The sequence below is a fragment of the Perca flavescens genome, unplaced genomic scaffold (assembly GCF_004354835.1).
Source record: "Perca flavescens isolate YP-PL-M2 unplaced genomic scaffold, PFLA_1.0 EPR50_1.1_unplaced_scaf_15, whole genome shotgun sequence".
Classification (NCBI taxonomy): domain Eukaryota; kingdom Metazoa; phylum Chordata; class Actinopteri; order Perciformes; family Percidae; genus Perca; species Perca flavescens.
In genome coordinates, this window is record NW_021166570.1 from 12,501 (window position 1) to 33,348 (window position 20,848).

A 20,848-nucleotide genomic window follows, 5' to 3' on the forward strand; every position below is an offset into this window, starting at 1 on the left:
GATTGGTCGGAGAATCGGCGCAGCGGGTGCGGTATTACATTCAATCTATCGCACCGTAAAGAGAGCTGAGCCAGAAGGCAAAGCTCTCGATCTACTGGTCAGTTTTCGTTCCTACCCTCACCAAAGTCATGAAGGCTGGGTCATGACCGAAAGAACGAGATCCAGGGTACAAGCGGCCGAAATGGGTTTCCTCAGGAGGGTGGCTGGCGTCTCCCTTAGAGATAGGGTGAGAAGCTCAGTCATCCGTGAGGAGCTCGGAGTAGAGCCGCTGCTCCTTCGCATCGAAAGGAGCCAGTTGAGGTGGTTCGGGCATCTGGTAAGGATGCCCCCTGGGCGCCTCCCCCCGCGACCCGATATCGGATAAGCAGGCGAAGATGGATGGATCAGACATATGATACCAACCAATAGTCCCTACATCAGACATATGATACCTACCAGTAGTCCTTACATCAGACATATGATACCAACAAATAGTCCCTACATCAGACATATGATACCAACAAATAGTCCTTACATCAGACATATGATACCAACAAATAGTCCTTACATCAGACATATGATACCAACAAATAGTCCTTACATCAGACATATGATACCAACAAATAGTCCTTACATCAGACATATGATACCAACAAATAGTCCCTACATCAGACATATGATACCAACAAATAGTCCTTACATCAGACATATGATACCAACAAATAGTCCTTACATCAGACATATGATACCAACAAATAGTCCTTACATCAGACATATGATACCAACAAATAGTCCCTACATCAGACATATGATACCAACAAATAGTCCTTACATCAGACATATGATACCAACAAATAGTCCTTACATCAGACATATGATACCAACCAATAGTCCCTACATCAGACATATGATACCTACCAGTAGTCCTTACATCAGACATATGATACCAACAAATAGTCCTTACATCAAACATATGATACCAACAAATAGTCCTTACATCAGACATATGATACCAACAAATAGTCCTTACATCAAACATATGATACCAACAAATAGTCCTTACATCAGACATATGATACCAACAAATAGTCCTTACATCAAACATATGATACCAACCAATAGTCCCTACATCAAACATATGATACCAACCAATAGTCCCTACATCAGACATATGATACCAACAAATAGTCCTTACATCAAACATATGATACCAACCAATAGTCCCTACATCAAACATATGATACCAACAAATAGTCCTTACATCAGACATATGATACCAACAAATAGTCCTACATCAAACATATGATACCAACAAATAGTCCTTACATCAGACATATGATACCAACCAATAGTCCCTACATCAGACATATGATACCTACCAGTAGTCCTTACATCAGACATATGATACCAACCAATAGTCCCTACATCAAACATATGATACCAACAAATAGTCCTTACATCAGACATATGATACCAACAAATAGTCCTACATCAAACATATGATACCAACAAATAGTCCTTACATCAGACATATGATACCAACCAATAGTCCCTACATCAGACATATGATACCTACCAGTAGTCCTTACATCAGACATATGATACCAACAAATAGTCCTTACATCAGACATATGATACCAACAAATAGTCCTTACATCAAACATATGATACCAACAAATAGTCCTTACATCAGACATATGATACCAACAAATAGTCCTTACATCAAACATATGATACCAACCAATAGTCCCTACATCAAACATATGATACCAACCAATAGTCCCTACATCAAACATATGATACCAACAAATAGTCCTTACATCAAACATATGATACCAACCAATAGTCCCTACATCAAACATATGATACCAACAAATAGTCCTTACATCAGACATATGATACCAACAAATAGTCCTTACATCAGACATATGATACCAACAAATAGTCCTTACATCAAACATATGATACCAACCAATAGTCCCTACATCAAACATATGATACCAACAAATAGTCCTTACATCAGACATATGATACCAACCAATAGTCCCTACATCAGACATATGATACCTACCAGTAGTCCTTACATCAGACATATGATACCAACCAATAGTCCCTACATCAAACATATGATACCAACAAATAGTCCTTACATCAGACATATGATACCAACAAATAGTCCTACATCAAACATATGATACCAACAAATAGTCCTTACATCAGACATATGATACCAACCAATAGTCCCTACATCAGACATATGATACCAACAAATAGTCCTTACATCAGACATATGATACCAACAAATAGTCCTTACATCAAACATATGATACCAACAAATAGTCCTTACATCAGACATATGATACCAACAAATAGTCCTTACATCAAACATATGATACCAACCAATAGTCCCTACATCAAACATATGATACCAACCAATAGTCCCTACATCAAACATATGATACCAACAAATAGTCCTTACATCAAACATATGATACCAACCAATAGTCCCTACATCAAACATATGATACCAACAAATAGTCCTTACATCAGACATATGATACCAACAAATAGTCCTTACATCAGACATATGATACCAACAAATAGTCCTTACATCAAACATATGATACCAACCAATAGTCCCTACATCAAACATATGATACCAACAAATAGTCCTTACATCAGACATATGATACCAACCAATAGTCCTTACATCAGACATATGATACCAACAAATAGTCCCTACATCAGACATATGATACCTACCAATAGTCCTTACATCAGACATATGATACCAACAAATAGTCCCTACATCAGACATATGATCCCAACAAATAGTCCCTACATCAGACATATGATACCAACAAATAGTCCCTACATCAGACATATGATACCAACAAATAGTCCCTATATCAGACATATGATACCAACAAATAGTCCCTACATCAGACATATGATACCAACAAATAGTCCCTACATCAGACATATGATACCAACAAATAGTCCCTACATCAGACATATGATACCAACAAATAGTCCCTACATCAGACATATGATACCAACAAATAGTTCCTACATCAGACATATGATACCAACCAATAGTCCTTACATCAGACATATGATACCAACAAATAGTCCCTACATCAGACATATGATACCAACCAATAGTCCTTACATCAGACATATGATACCAACAAATAGTCCTTACATCAGACATATGATACCAACAAATAATCCCTAAATCAGACACAGACAGACATACATCACACACTACAATACACTATACACCCTTGGGGTATGACCAGCTAGCTGGACGACTAGCTTATTTTGACTGATTTAAGGCTTTTATGTAGCCTGGGTAAACCCTTAAGAACTTCCGGCAAATGTGAGATTTGCTCTGCAAGTCAGTCTGGCGAGGAGCCCATTCAAACCCATTTCCAATGTCCCCAAAAATCGAGGCACCAATCACAACCGTTGAGGAGGGCTTTGCGCGGCGACGATAGCTTAGCGATAGTTTTTTGTACCCGCTGGTGGTGTGAAGTGCGTGTCAGCGCTATTCTGGCACATGTAGGGAACCTCGTGGATTAACCTGCAACATGTCAGCTGTCTGGACATTCTTCAGCGTGTGGTCAGAAGATAACAAGTTTGCAATATGCAGCACCTGCAGGGAGACAGTAGGGCGTGGAGGGACCACACCAAGAACCCAGAATCACATTTATTTATTTTTTTTGGGATATTGCGTCTGATTGGTTGAAGGACCATCCAATTGCGCCCAGAGGCATTTCAGCGGCGTACGTTGGTGACACCCCCCCCTTTGTAAATGAGCTGTCAACAACTGGGAAGGCTCTGGTGTCAACCAGGCTTTTATGGCTTGTGGTACGAAAGAGAATTTGGATCTGTTCTTGGTCAGAAGGGGGGTGGGCAGTAGTTTAAAATGTGATGCCAGGGGGGGTGTGTGTGTGTGTGTTTAGTCACACACAATGTTATTGGCTTTTCTCACCAGTCTTAGAGATGGCCCGATACCACTTTTTTGCTTCCCGATACCTGAACTTGCGTGTCGGCCGATACAGAGTACCGATCTGATACCAGAGTGTCATAGATTTAATTATGTTTTAACAGCTGTATACTACTATCCCTGTATAGATGTGATATGATGTATAACAGCTGTATACTACTATCTCTGTATAGATGTGATATGATGTATAACAGCTGTATACTACTATCTCTGTATGGATGTGATATGATGTATAACAGCTGTATACTACTATCTGTATGGATGTGATATGATGTATAACAGCTGTATACTACTATCTCTGTATGGATGTGATATGATGTATAACAGCTGTATACTACTATCTGTATAGATGTGTTATGATGTATAACAGCTGTATACTACTATCTGTATGGATGTGATATGATGTATAACAGCTGTATACTACTATCTCTGTATGGATGTGATATGATGTATAACAGCTGTATACTACTATCTCTGTATAGATGTGATATGATGTATAACAGCTGTATACTACTATCCCTGTATAGATGTGATATGATGTATAACAGCTGTATACTACTATCTCTGTATAGATGTGATATGATGTATAACAGCTGTATACTACTATCTCTGTATGGATGTGATATGATGTATAACAGCTGTATACTACTATCTGTATGGATGTGATATGATGTATAACAGCTGTATACTACTATCTCTGTATGGATGTGATATGATGTATAACAGCTGTATACTACTATCTGTATGGATGTGTTATGATGTATAACAGCTGTATACTACTATCTGTATGGATGTGATATGATGTATAACAGCTGTATACTACTATCTCTGTATAGATGTGATATGATGTATAACAGCTGTATACTACTATCTCTGTATAGATGTGATATGATGTATAACAGCTGTATACTACTATCTGTATGGATGTGTTATGATGTATAACAGCTGTATACTACTATCTGTATGGATGTGATATGATGTATAACAGCTGTATACTACTATCTCTGTATGGATGTGATATGATGTATAACAGCTGTATACTACTATCTCTGTATGGATGTGATATGATGTATAACAGCTGTATACTACTATCTCTGTATAGATGTGATATGATGTATAACAGCTGTATACTACTATCTCTGTATAGATGTGATATGATGTATAACAGCTGTATACTACTATCTGTATGGATGTGTTATGATGTATAACAGCTGTATACTACTATCTGTATGGATGTGATATGATGTATAACAGCTGTATACTACTATCTCTGTATAGATGTGATATGATGTATAACAGCTGTATACTACTATCTCTGTATGGATGTGATATGATGTATAACAGCTGTATACTACTATCTCTGTATAGATGTGATATGATATATAACAGCTGTATACTACTATCTCTGTATAGATGTGATATGATGTATAACAGCTGTATACTACTATCTCTGTATAGATGTGATATGATATATAACAGCTGTATACTACTATCTCTGTATAGATGTGATATGATGTATAACAGCTGTATACTACTATCCCTGTATAGATGTGATATGATGTATAACAGCTGTATACTACTATCTCTGTATAGATGTGATATGATGTATAACAGCTGTATACTACTATCTCTGTATGGATGTGATATGATGTATAACAGCTGTATACTACTATCTGTATGGATGTGATATGATGTATAACAGCTGTATACTACTATCTCTGTATGGATGTGTTATGATGTATAACAGCTGTATACTACTATCTCTGTATGGATGTGATATGATGTATAACAGCTGTATACTACTATCTGTATGGATGTGTTATGATGTATAACAGCTGTATACTACTATCTCTGTATGGATGTGATATGATGTATAACAGCTGTATACTACTATCTCTGTATGGATGTGATATGATGTATAACAGCTGTATACTACTATCTCTGTATAGATGTGATATGATGTATAACAGCTGTATACTACTATCTCTGTATAGATGTGATATGATGTATAACAGCTGTATACTACTATCTGTATGGATGTGTTATGATGTATAACAGCTGTATACTACTATCTGTATGGATGTGATATGATGTATAACAGCTGTATACTACTATCTCTGTATAGATGTGATATGATGTATAACAGCTGTATACTACTATCTGTATGGATGTGATATGATGTATAACAGCTGTATACTACTATCTCTGTATAGATGTGATATGATGTATAACAGCTGTATACTACTATCTCTGTATAGATGTGATATGATGTATAACAGCTGTATACTACTATCTCTGTATAGATGTGATATGATGTATAACAGCTGTATACTACTATCTGTATGGATGTGATATGATGTATAACAGCTGTATACTACTATCTCTGTATAGATGTGATATGATGTATAACAGCTGTATACTATCTCTGTATAGATGTGATATGATGTATAACAGCTGTATACTACTATCTCTGTATGGATGTGATATGATGTATAACAGCTGTATACTACTATCTGTATAGATGTGTTATGATGTATAACAGCTGTATACTACTATCTGTATGGATGTGATATGATGTATAACAGCTGTATACTACTATCTCTGTATGGATGTGATATGATGTATAACAGCTGTATACTACTATCTCTGTATAGATGTGATATGATGTATAACAGCTGTATACTACTATCTCTGTATGGATGTGATATGATGTATAACAGCTGTATACTACTATCTCTGTATGGATGTGATATGATGTATAACAGCTGTATACTACTATCTCTGTATGGATGTGATATGATGTATAACAGCTGTATACTACTATCCCTGTATAGATGTGATATGATGTATAACAGCTGTATACTACTATCTCTGTATAGATGTGATATGATGTATAACAGCTGTATACTACTATCTCTGTATGGATGTGATATGATGTATAACAGCTGTATACTACTATCTCTGTATAGATGTGATATGATGTATAACAGCTGTATACTACTATCTGTATGGATGTGATATGATGTATAACAGCTGTATACTACTATCTCTGTATAGATGTGATATGATGTATAACAGCTGTATACTACTATCTGTATGGATGTGATATGATGTATAACAGCTGTATACTACTATCTCTGTATGGATGTGATATGATGTATAACAGCTGTATACTACTATCTGTATGGATGTGTTATGATGTATAACAGCTGTATACTACTATCTGTATGGATGTGATATGATGTATAACAGCTGTATACTACTATCTCTGTATGGATGTGATATGATGTATAACAGCTGTATACTACTATCTCTGTATGGATGTGATATGATGTATAACAGCTGTATACTACTATCTCTGTATAGATGTGATATGATGTATAACAGCTGTATACTACTATCTGTATGGATGTGATATGATGTATAACAGCTGTATACTACTATCTGTATGGATGTGATATGATGTATAACAGCTGTATACTACTATCTCTGTATAGATGTGATATGATGTATAACAGCTGTATACTACTATCTGTATGGATGTGTTATGATGTATAACAGCTGTATACTACTATCTGTATGGATGTGATATGATGTATAACAGCTGTATACTACTATCTCTGTATAGATGTGATATGATGTATAACAGCTGTATACTACTATCTCTGTATGGATGTGATATGATGTATAACAGCTGTATACTACTATCTCTGTATAGATGTGATATGATGTATAACAGCTGTATACTACTATCTCTGTATAGATGTGATATGATATATAACAGCTGTATACTACTATCTCTGTATAGATGTGATATGATGTATAACAGCTGTATACTACTATCCCTGTATAGATGTGATATGATGTATAACAGCTGTATACTACTATCTCTGTATAGATGTGATATGATGTATAACAGCTGTATACTACTATCTCTGTATGGATGTGATATGATGTATAACAGCTGTATACTACTATCTGTATGGATGTGATATGATGTATAACAGCTGTATACTACTATCTCTGTATGGATGTGTTATGATGTATAACAGCTGTATACTACTATCTCTGTATGGATGTGATATGATGTATAACAGCTGTATACTACTATCTGTATAGATGTGATATGATGTATAACAGCTGTATACTACTATCTCTGTATAGATGTGATATGATGTATAACAGCTGTATACTACTATCTGTATGGATGTGATATGATGTATAACAGCTGTATACTACTATCTGTATGGATGTGATATGATGTATAACAGCTGTATACTACTATCTCTGTATGGATGTGATATGATGTATAACAGCTGTATACTACTATCTCTGTATAGATGTGATATGATGTATAACAGCTGTATACTACTATCTCTGTATAGATGTGATATGATGTATAACAGCTGTATACTACTATCTGTATGGATGTGTTATGATGTATAACAGCTGTATACTACTATCTGTATGGATGTGATATGATGTATAACAGCTGTATACTACTATCTCTGTATAGATGTGATATGATGTATAACAGCTGTATACTACTATCTGTATGGATGTGATATGATGTATAACAGCTGTATACTACTATCTCTGTATAGATGTGATATGATGTATAACAGCTGTATACTACTATCTCTGTATAGATGTGATATGATGTATAACAGCTGTATACTACTATCTCTGTATAGATGTGATATGATGTATAACAGCTGTATACTACTATCTGTATGGATGTGATATGATGTATAACAGCTGTATACTACTATCTCTGTATAGATGTGATATGATGTATAACAGCTGTATACTATCTCTGTATAGATGTGATATGATGTATAACAGCTGTATACTACTATCTGTATGGATGTGATATGATGTATAACAGCTGTATACTACTATCTGTATGGATGTGATATGATGTATAACAGCTGTATACTACTATCTGTATGGATGTGATATGATGTATAACAGCTGTATACTACTATCTGTATGGATGTGTTATGATGTATAACAGCTGTATACTACTATCTGTATGGATGTGATATGATGTATAACAGCTGTATACTACTATCTCTGTATAGATGTGATATGATGTATAACAGCTGTATACTACTATCTCTGTATGGATGTGATATGATGTATAACAGCTGTATACTACTATCCCTGTATGGATGTGATATGATGTATAACAGCTGTATACTACTATCTCTGTATGGATGTGATATGATGTATAACAGCTGTATACTACTATCTCTGTATAGATGTGATATGATGTATAACAGCTGTATACTACTATCTCTGTATAGATGTGATATGATATATAACAGCTGTATACTACTATCTCTGTATGGATGTGATATGATGTATAACAGCTGTATACTACTATCTCTGTATGGATGTGATATGATGTATAACAGCTGTATACTACTATCTCTGTATGGATGTGATATGATGTATAACAGCTGTATACTACTATCTCTGTATAGATGTGATATGATGTATAACAGCTGTATACTACTATCTCTGTATAGATGTGATATGACTTTGTTGTCGGTCTGGTTCAGGTTAAACTCTTTGTGAAACATGAACAAACACCAACAATGAATGCCCCAGAACTTTCTTTTATTCTCCAGTTTGACACTCAGTTATAAACGGAAAAAGAACATAAATAAACTACTTTAATGTAGATTTTCTTTAGGGCTTTATTACGTGGTATCGGATCGGTGCATAAACTCCAGTACTTCCCGATACCGATACCAGCGTTTTAGGCAGAATCGGAGCCGATACCGATATATACCGGTATCGGTACATCTCTAACCAGTCTGTCTTTGTAAATGTGTTCAATGCTCGGTAGTGTTATCCCACGTAACTCGCTTTAAATGTATTTATTTGAACAGGGACAGTGCACAAAACAACATTAACAGATGTCTCGTGCCAGGTTAGTTTTCGCCCGTAGTCCCTGGGCAGGCAGATGGTGCAATGAAATACAGACAAAGCATTTACAGTACATACAATATAGATACATTAAGTCATAAAATCTACAGACATTATTGTCCCCCCTCTATCCCACCCTCCCATCTAGAGCTAAAACTAGAATAGTTTCAGAAGCATTATAAATGCAGCGGTGAACAGTGACTGACCTGAGGAAGTGAGCCACTCGGGCCATCAGAGCACCGGCACCTGGCTGCAGCACGTTACCTGCATCAAAAAAATAATAAATAAAAATCAGTCCAAAACAGAAATATTAGTTATTGTTAAAAGGTCCCATGGCATGAAAATTTCACTTGAGGTATTTTAACATTAATATGCCTGCCTATGGTCCCCCAGTGGCTAGAAATGGTGATAGGTGTAAACCGAGCCCTGAGAAAATAAAAGCTCAGATGGACCAATCAGGAATCTTCTCCTTATGCGAGCCACTAAGGCCTATATAAAAGAGACTTCAGATACAGTATTAGGGGACCACTAAGGTCTATATAAAAGAGACTTCAGATACAGTATTAGGGGACCACTAAGGTCTATATAAAAGAGACTTCAGATACAGTATTAGGGGACCACTAAGGTCTATATAAAAGAGACTTCAGATACAGTATTAGGGGACCACTAAGGTCTATATAAAAGAGACTTCAGATACAGTATTAGGGGACCACTAAGGTCTATATAAAAGAGACTTCAGATACAGTATTAGGGGACCACTAAGGTCTATATAAAAGAGACTTCAGATACAGTATTTTATGTAAATCACACTGCAAAGTCACTAAACTTAACGCCTAATTTCGTACGTACCATACAAATTGTTGTGCATAAGTTTTCGTAGAATTTCATACAAAACCCATTAATGAGAATTTGTTTGAATTGACTGATATTTGCATCATGAACTGGTCTCACAGCCGTTGGTGGAAGAATCTCTTATTTAACCCTACGTTGTAACACATTGAGTAACTTTTAATTTTTTCTGGGTCAAAATTTTAAATGAAAACTTCAACATTTTCTTCTTTTTCGTCACTTTACTCGATGTCTTTGTCGATTTTTGGGAGGCTTTTGTCGATCGTTTTTGAAGCTTTTTCCAACATTTGTCACTTTTTTTCTTCAAATACGATAAAATTGAATAAAACACCCAAATTCAATAAAAAGTAGCGAACTGATCATTTATTTTACTTGTGAAGAGTAAACGGTTGGAGGATTAAAAAAAAGGGTAAAAGCAGTAATACTCCAGGACAGTAATACTCTGTGCCTCGGCTGCTGTCAACATCATCTTATGTGTGATTTGAGATGCAAAGCAGGCTGGGCCATCCCGAGCTGCTGAGTGGATGGCCCTGGAAAGTCCCGCCCAGTTCCTGGAGGCGCTGGCCAATCAAGAGGAGTACATCAAGTCTGCCTCCAGCTTAAAGAGACAGATTGCCTGCAGCTGGGGGCAGCTGCCAGATCAGACCTTGTTGAGACTTTGCTGGAGCGCATGGGCCCAGGAGTAAGATTTAAACAACTGATATCCCTCCCTGCACGTGGTCAAGTTTTGTATTAGTCACACTAGGTTCAGGGGTGCTGTGGGTATTGTATGTTGCGTTAATTAAGTATTTATGTTAGAGAGGCGTTTTGTTTACTTGCGTTTTCATTTGGATTGGTTTCCTTTTGGGGTTTTTTCTATTGTGTATTTTGTTGCCACAGCACCCATCGGCCCACGTATCCTGTTTCTTTAACACCGTTTGTCGTTGCCTGCCTGACTGCAGAATAAATGTCCTTTTAAATACCCAACTCCATCTGGTTTTATGTTATGTCCCAAATACCCCGAGCAACGGGGGCGTAACACTCACCAACACACACGTCTCCCAGCTTGTCAGGTGAGAGTCCAACATCTGTCAGCACAGCTGTCATCACGGCACTCAGCAGCTCGTCAGGCGTGGTGTCCTGCACACAACAGGGCTCCGATATAGTCGTTTCTGCATCTTTTTTTGGCAAATTTTTGGTTGTTTTTGCATCTCTGTATTTGTTCTGCGTGTCTGTGGTAATTTTTTTGTAATTTGGTTATAATTTTCAGGAATTTATTGTTTCTTTGTGATCATTTTGTATCTCTTTAGTAAATATTGGGTGGCTTTGAGACAGATAGGTAGACAGAGATAGATAGATAAACCGAGAGATAGTCAGATAGATAACAGAAGAGATAGATAGACAAATAGACACTTTATTGACCCCGAGGGAAATTGTGGGCATCCAGTAGCTTATACAAAACAGACATACATTCACACATATATCTCACATACATAAAAACCACACCCAGTAAAGAGTTAACATTGTGTGCAGTGATTCCAAAGGTCTGGTCTGACTGGTCTGATGCAATGACCCTGATAAGGTGCTGTGGTCGTAGTGCAAAAGTAAACAGTGCAATAGCTTATATTATGAAATATTAACAGAACAATATATAAAACAGGGAATAAGTTATAAGCTGTAGAAGTTATTTGTTCATTTAGCGTTATTTTGTGGTGGGGGGGTTTCAGCACCATGTTGAGAATCCGGACTGGACCCCCTGTGGCTGACCTGGACCAGTTAAAGTCCGGTTACCTTGAACGCGCCTCTCTTCGCCTTCCCGACGGCGGTCCTCCGGCCGTGGACCACCACCACGTCCTCCGGGCTGCTGCTGCTGGCCGCGCTGCCGCAGTCCGACCTCCATAAGTCCCGTGTGTGTTCAGAGGACCCGGGGGGACGCAGGTGGCCCGAAAGGATTCTTATTCTGTGCATTAGGACGACAAAAAAAACAAGGGTTTTAACGCGAGAGGTTATAGAGCTATGGGACGGCCCGTTTGGTTGCACTCTGCTCTCAGCTGTCAGATAACACATCCGTGTTGCTCCAGTCCGGACGGAAAGCGCGGAGGGACAAACTTCAGCATGCAGAAGTTTCAGGATTATTGTTAATGTGGCAAAACGAGTGGCCTATGACACACAAGAAAAACTAAAAATATCCGACAACGCCACTTGGGATAGGCCCAAGACCTTTAAGGTACACAGATCCGTTCAACGTTAATCAAGGGGTCAGAGACAATAAAGGGATTATAAAAGTATACAGTTTTATTTACTTAAATCTTCTCTTTTTAAAATGGCAATATGTTCTGTTAAAAGTGAATAGATATTAGAAAACACTAAACAAATCACAATTAAAATCAATAAAACGTCATGCATGAGGAAAAAAAAACCCACATGCAATATGTTCAACAGTTAATATAATATATATCCACCCCTTCTTGCACTAGTATTCAGACCAGGGTTACCACTATCCAGAACAGCTTTTCCAGTATCCAGAACAGCTCCAGCGGGTTGAAGAACGCGCCGGGGGAATACTGGCCCTTTAATCGGTTGTGGCACCACGATAGCCCCACAGCAGCATGTATGACACTGCAGCACGGTCCAGCTGTGTTGTGAAACACACCGTTAAAACAGGACAGTAATGAATTAAAAGCAAGCAGGCAGACACAGCAATTTACCGAGTTACAGGACACGCCGCCCTCAGACCCCGGCGGGGGCACCCACTCCGCGCACGCACGCAGCGGCCCACACTATAACAAATAATTACCTATGTCAGCTCTTGATAACGCCCAAATGGGTCGAAACGGACACCCAACGCCAGCAACACAGGTAGGCTATGCATCTACCCACACGGGGACATCCCCAGCCAAGACAGGGTCGGCTCACCCCGCAGCAAACGGACGACCTAGGGCAGCGGCAAAAAGTGAAAAAATGAAAGCACGAGTCTACACACAGGCTCAAATAGAGCCCCCACCTGCTCCCAATCAAAGGGGATGAGCCCCAGGTGTGCTGGTGCGAACTCTCTTGCACAGGTAAGGGGGAGGGGCAAACCTCATCCTGTCCCATTAAGTTTATTACCTAGGTTTTTTGCATACAATTTGCTCTGGTTTTTGGTGCATTACAATAAACGTAGTGAGAGAAGAGTAGGTTCTAAAAATCTCATAAGAAGTTGTACCTGAACAGAAGGGAGACAAGTGGCCTGATGGGATTTTTTAATCTGCGCAAATTATATCTAAAAAAAATCATAGTATAGTATGTCGAAAAAAGTGATGTCATAGAAAGCCATATTTTAACATTAGTGTCACTGTTTTTGACGTCTCACTTTTTTCAAAGTAATTTTATCAATAGTTTTTTTCCTATAAAATTGACTAAAACACCCAAATTCAATGTAAGCAGTGAACTGATTATTTATTTAACTTGTGAAGAGCGTTGTAGGGAGCCATCCACGTTATTATTTTTGGACAATTTGTTTGAAAGAAAAGCCAAATTTCTCATATATAAACTTGTTGAAAATTGGTCAAATTTGACCCCGAGGAAACTAGGAGGATTTAAGAAACAAAAAACAAAGCTTTATTAACATGTGAACCTTTTTATTTCCAAATTTGTCACAACAACACATTCATAAGGCCACAGACTCACTGCACATTCTGGTTGGAATCAGATAAACAGGAAACAGAGACATCCAAAAATACGTTTCTTAAATATAGAATCATATAAAACCTGTTTTCATTCTCTCCATCTTCAGAGAGGGAGAGAGAGAGAGAGAGAGAGAGAGCTGAAGGAGAAGAAGTGCGTCAGGACACAACCGAGGAAATATTTACATGATGAAACCCTAAATCGGGATGTAGTACAAACAGGAAGGTGTGTTTTTCAAAATAAAAGCACAGAAGTTGTTGACAATGGCTGTGTCTCAGAGCGCCTACTGTCACACTTCCAACACTGAGTTTTAAGTATATAGTGGAGATATATAACGCAAGAAGTCAGTGCAGCCAAAGTACCAGGATGACCCCCTAAAAATGGTCAAAAAGTTCAGTGTGGAACGAAGGACACTACTCGCGCTAAACGGGCACCATCTGGACTACAAAGAGGAAAGGGGGCGGGACCAAGGGACGTCGACCGGCAGCTGATTGGACGAACGCGTCACGTGGTCTGGCTTCTCCCGGATTTCAAAACCGACCATTAATAGCGGTTCGTTCAGAATACGATCTCGTATTGTACTAAAACAGTTCACCGAGACGCGTTTCTGAAAACATTTTAAGCGAGGAATAGGCCGGGCAGTTGCTGAATCGGTCTTCATTTCAGATCGACAAAAGATCAGTTTAAGATATTTTCGTCATATTTTGCGTTCACGTGTGATGCGTTTAGGGCTGTCCTCGACTAAAGAACTCCTTAGTCGACTAAAGAACTCCTTAGTCGACTAACACTTATAGGATTTTGTCGACTAATCGATTAGTTGATTTAATTGACAGAGCTGTGAGCTTTGAGAGGTGGTTAAGACTAGAAAAGCACAATATAAATGTAGTTAATTAACCATCTGTAAAACTGAGTTTCTCCACAATTAATCCTGCAAAAGCACCACTTTAAATCTGGTGTTTACCATGAATGTGCTCAGAAGTTTCTTGGAAATAAGTAATTAAGCATGAATAAGCATAAAAAATGACTAATGGACTAAAGAAATCTTAGTCGACTAAGACCAAAACGGCCGATTAGTCGACTAATCGACTAAGAGGTGGCAGCACTAGTTGCGTTCAGCATTTTCGGTAAGTGTTTTGACACAAGCGTTCATTTTTGGGACAACACTAACCATCCAAAGTGGGCACTATACGGCAGTAAGTGGTCAGTGCACGTTAGCAGCGCACTGACGGGAGCATGGGGAATGAGATACAGCCTGTGTGTAGTGAGTGTAGTAGGTCGACTCGTCCAGTGTGACTGCAATGTTAATTTTGTATTAACTATTTTTTTATTTTGTATTAATTGTTATTAATTTTTTAACTGTGTTTTAATGTTTTATGTAAAGGACATTGAATTGCACCGCTGCTGAAATGTGCTCTACAAATAAAATTGCCTCGCCTCACACACTGCCTGTGTGACACGCACTTCTCAGGCGCCGAAAACACACATGCGTGCTAGAAATAGAACAGACGCCCATTTGTCACGTGACAGGCAACATAGAAATACGAAAAGAGGTCTATATGTCATTTAGACACATGTACAGTACAGGCCAAAAGTTTGGACCCACCTTCTCATTCAATGTGTTTCCTTTTTATTTTCATGACTATTTACATTGTAGATTCTCACTGAAGGCATCAAAACTATGAATGAACACATATGGAATTATGTACTTAACAAAAAAGTGTGAAATAACTGAAAACATGTCTTATATTTTAGATTCTTCAAAGTAGCCACCCTTTGCTTTTTTTTGATAACTCTGCAAACCCTTGGTGTTCTCTCAATGAGCTTCATGAGGTAGTCACCTGAAATGGTTTTACCTTCACAGGTGTGCTTTGTCAGGGTTAATTAGTGGAATTATTTCCCTTATTAATAAAAAAGCAAAGGGTGGCTACTTTGAAGAATCTAAAATATAAGACATGTTTTCAGTTATTTCACACTTTTTTGTTAAGTACATAATTCCATATGTGTTCATTCATAGTTTTGATGCCTTCAGTGAGAATCTACAATGTAAATAGTCATGAAAATAAAAAGGAAACGCATTGAATGAGAAGGTGTGTCCAAACTTTTGGCCTGTACTGTATGTCACCTGTCAATCCAGAAGAAAATATTCTGGAGCCTATTTTGCCGTCAACACTGCCGACGTTGTCTTTGCTGTAATCAGATCAGGATATATTTATGTTTATGGGAAACATCCATGTGTCCAGACGAGGCTAGCAGCAGCAGAGCCGCGTCAGACACGTTTCTGGTGTGTAAAGACGTAGAAACGCCACTCAGCCGCCACGCAACAGAAACACCACGCTCAACGCCACGCAGCCAGTGTGTAACCGGCCAAACGTCCGTTTTCGGAGCATCAGAGAGAAGCGCAGGCATTTTAGTAGCACCTAAATAAAGCACCGAAATCCACGGTGCTATTCGGTCCGGTAGATAACTGTCGTTAAGGCGCCGGCGCCCCCCTCCACTATTTACGTGGATGACCTTTTGCCATTCAAAACGCTGATTTTTGCCGAAAAGAGACTAGTTTGCAGGTATGGTTTTGAGAAAAAATAGCAAAGTTAAAAAGGTGTCAAGAAGAAATAAAGTGATAATGAAAAGGTGTACAGGTGGTGTTTTAGAGAGGTTTGTGTTTGTGTGTGGCTGCTTTCTACCTTTACAGATTGTGGGATTAGTGTTATTGCGATGACCACAACTCAACAACAGCTGCTGTGTAACAAAAAAATAATAATAACAACAACGAGAACAACAGATGTGTGAAGGAATGTGAAGATTCTTCAAAAATGTGTCTTCATCCGGGATGCACTGAATCCAGGATTCGGCTTCTGAATCGGCTGAATATTGGGCTTTTTGACGGGGTTCTGGTTTCTGCCGAACAGTAGAGTGTTTTCCCAGGGAACCGAACCCTACGCTTGCACTCGGCGCACTACGCTGGTCGCCGTAGTGACGGCGCCGTTGATTATCGGAAGGTGTTTACGTAGGTGGAGCGTTCAACGCAGTAGGCTGTGAGAAAGTGGACATGGATCTGGTTCAATGCAGTAGGCTGTGAGGAAGTGGACATGGATCTGGTTCAATGCAGTAGGCTGTGAGGAAGTGGACATGGATCTGGTGAGCAGTAGGCTGTGAGAAAGTGGACATGGATCTGGTGAGCAGTAGGCTGTGAGGAAGTGGACATGGATCTGGTTCAATGCAGTAGGCTGTGAGGAAGTGGACATGGATCTGGTGAGCAGTAGGCTGTGAGAAAGTGGACATGGATCTGGTGAGCAGTAGGCTGTGAGAAAGTGACATGGATCTGGTGAGCAGTAGGCTGTGAGAAAGTGGACATGGATCTGGTGAGCAGTAGGCTGTGAGGAAGTGGACATGGATCTGGTTCAATGCAGTAGGCTGTGAGGAAGTGGACATGGATCTGGTGAGCAGTAGGCTGTGAGAAAGTGGACATGGATCTGGTGAGCAGTAGGCTGTGAGAAAGTGACATGGATCTGGTGAGCAGTAGGCTGTGAGAAAGTGGACATGGATCTGGTGAGCAGTAGGCTGTGAGAAAGTGGACATGGATCTGGTGAGCAGTAGGCTGTGAGGAAGTGGACATGGATCTGGTGAGCAGTAGGCTGTGAGAAAGTGGACATGGATCTGGTGAGCAGTAGGCTGTGAGAAAGTGACATGGATCTGGTGAGCAGTAGGCTGTGAGAAAGTGGACATGGATCTGGTGAGCAGTAGGCTGTGAGGAAGTGGACATGGATCTGGTGAGCAGTAGGCTGTGAGGAAGTGGACATGGATCTGGTGAGCAGTAGGCTGTGAGAAAGTGGACATGGATCTGGTGAGCAGTAGGCTGTGAGGAAGTGGACATGGATCTGGTGAGCAGTAGGCTGTGAGAAAGTGGACATGGATCTGGTGAGCAGAAAAAGTTGTTGTTTGGCAGTACTTTCAGTCAAAAGAAGACCATTCAAGTCCAGCTACATGTTCAATCTGTTCAATGCTGATTGGTCTGGTGGTGGCGAGGACCCTAAACTACACACAACATGGCCGCTGTTACAACATCTGGTATCAAACATCTGAAAGAATACGAGTTGTGCATGAAGGAATCTCCAGACAGCAGCCAGAATGCAGCTACGGCAAAGGAAGGCCAGTCCCTGTTTACTTCATTCATGGGTTTACTGGGTTCATGGACTGAGGACGGGAGGAGGAGGCAGCACAATCTCAACCAGTGAGATTCAGGATTCGTCCAAAACCCCCAAAATCTGGATTTGGTGCATCCCTAGTTATCATGCTTCAATCGTCGCGTCTCGAAGGCTCGGCAGAAGGGCTGCACAATACAACGTTTTTTTATATCTTTATCGCGATATCAACTGAAAGTCGCTCAAATGTTCTCCGTTAGTTGACAGAAAAATTGAAGTGAGATGAACAAAGAGAAATGTATCTTTTTCAATAAAACAGATGTTGACAACATTTTCCTTTTGGGGACATCATTTGAAATTGGGAAAAATTTGAAGTTAGAAAAAAGGTAATGCATTGCAATATGTTTAAAAATCGCAATATCGTATCGTGATGATATCGTAACGTGAGGAATCTGGCGATTCCCACTCCTACAACTGAAATACATTTCATCAAAATTCGTGCTCACCACCACGAAAAACCTACGCAGATTTTCGCCCTTTCATACTACTCGCTACGTAGTAAATTGACACGCAATCGCAAGGTAATGTAAGTCAATGGAGGCCAACAAACGCCGTTGATAAACACGCTACATAGTAGGGCTGCTCCCTCTTAGTCGATTAGTGGACTAATCGGTGGTTTTGGTCTTAGTCAACTTAGATCTCTTTAGTACATTAGTCATGTTTGATGCTTTTTTTCATGCTGAATGACTTATTTCCAAAAAACGTACGAGCACATCTCTGGTAAACAAGAATTTCAAGTGGTGCTTTTAGCACGACTCTTTGTGGAGAAACTCAGATTTACAGATCTGTCGATTAAATCAACTAATCGATTAGTCGATACGATTTGAATGAGGGTTAGTCGACTAATAATTTCTTCAATCGAGCACAGACCTACTACAAAGGGAGTGTGCATATTTATAAGACACCCATAATGCCGTGTCACAAATAACGTCACTTCATGAGATCAGTCTGCCATATTGTGCAGCCCTACTCAGCAGTAATTACCGGAGTCAGTCAGTCTCTCCTCAAACCAGCTTCCTGAGAACTCGTCTCCAACACTCCTTTTTTATTTAAAAAGACAAATGTCCACGTGGTGGCAGTGAATAGGGCTGGGCATCGTTTGGATATTAACGATTCTGATTCCGATCCCTCCTTTCGATTCCGGTTCTTATCAATTCTCGATTTTTTGAGCGGTGGAGTTGAAACGGGTCACGTGCCTATTTCACAAATAAGATGAAAGTTTTATTTTGATTCAGAAGTAGACGGGGGCTTTTTTCAACGTAAAATAAAAGCCGCACTAGAGCCTAAGCCGCTTACTGTGCTCCAAGGCTGCAACACAACAAGCACCTGGCCCGCTATGGAAACCAAAACGTGCGCAAATTTGGAACTAGAGGTGTTGAAATGAATCAAATAATCGAATCGTGGACATGGACGATGCTGCTTCGATAATCGGGCCGGCTCATAATCGATTATTTCGGTTTACAATTTAATGTAGGCCTAACAACATTTCTGTTTACATATTCTGGTATGTTTTTGCACATTCAGGAAGTGCCATGTGCTCAGTGCTGTATCGTTTTATGTATCCAAGTTATTTAGTATTAGAGCACTGCAGAATGTTTGGTTTTTGAAGCTTGAAAAGCTACGAATTAAAAATCCTACGTGGCTTTAATCGAAACATGGATTTGACGCATCGAGATATCGAATCAAAGACGTGATAATCTTAATCGAATCGGGAGATCAGTGAAGATTCCCACCTCTATTTGGAACCCACGATCAGATTTGAAACCAAAATCCTCCAAACGATTCCAACGGTAGGAATCGGTTCCTCGATACCCAAACCCCCCTAGAAGCGAAGCAGTAAATCTCCCTCGGCGGGCGTGCGTCTCTCAGGCGTAGAAGATGAGCTCGGGGATCTGGCCTCCCTGCACACCGGTGCCATTGGTGCTGTCCGACGAGCACTGGAACTGGAAGGTCACCTTCCCGTACTGCACCTCCGTCATGCCCTCCTGTCCGAAGTAGCTCAGCTCGTTGCCGTCCAGCACCAAGCTGGCGGTGTCGGGCTCAATCTGCACGGGGTAGTCGAAGGACACGGGGAACGTGCTGCTCGAGCCGTCCGAGAAGTACTTGATGACGCGCTGCGCCATGTTCAATTTGGAACTAGGGGTGTCGAAATGAATCAAATAATCGATGCATGGAATCGTGGACGTGAACGATGCTGCATCGATAATCAGGCCGGCCCACAATCGAT

At 39.5% G+C, this 20,848-nt stretch overlaps 2 protein-coding genes across 2 annotated transcripts in view; both read right to left on the bottom strand.

The window, feature by feature from the left end:
- acaa1 (acetyl-CoA acyltransferase 1) overlaps positions 1 to 12,971 on the bottom strand; it is a 24,080-nt gene extending 11,109 nt beyond the window's left edge. Inside the window, exons 1-3 of the mRNA XM_028572579.1 lie at positions 12,548 to 12,971; positions 11,803 to 11,896; positions 10,135 to 10,192 (exon numbers count right to left, since the gene is read on the bottom strand). Coding sequence (XP_028428380.1) covers positions 10,135 to 10,192; positions 11,803 to 11,896; positions 12,548 to 12,823 — 428 coding nt within the window. The 5' untranslated portion in view covers positions 12,824 to 12,971. The remainder of the gene's footprint in view (positions 1 to 10,134; positions 10,193 to 11,802; positions 11,897 to 12,547) is intronic.
- Positions 12,972 to 20,170: 7,199 nt separating this feature from the next.
- On the bottom strand, positions 20,171 to 20,840 carry LOC114551548 (BTB/POZ domain-containing protein 3-like). Its single transcript, XM_028572575.1, has one exon. It carries the CDS (start codon positions 20,742 to 20,744, stop codon positions 20,487 to 20,489), a length of 258 nt encoding a protein of 85 aa, XP_028428376.1. The 5' UTR covers positions 20,745 to 20,840; the 3' UTR covers positions 20,171 to 20,486.
- Positions 20,841 to 20,848: the final 8 nt, after the last annotated feature.

Coding starts and splice junctions, on each gene's coding strand:
- LOC114551548 (XM_028572575.1), bottom strand. CDS start 20,744: ATGGCGCAGCGCGTCATCAAGTACTTCTCGGACGGCTCGAGCAGCACG.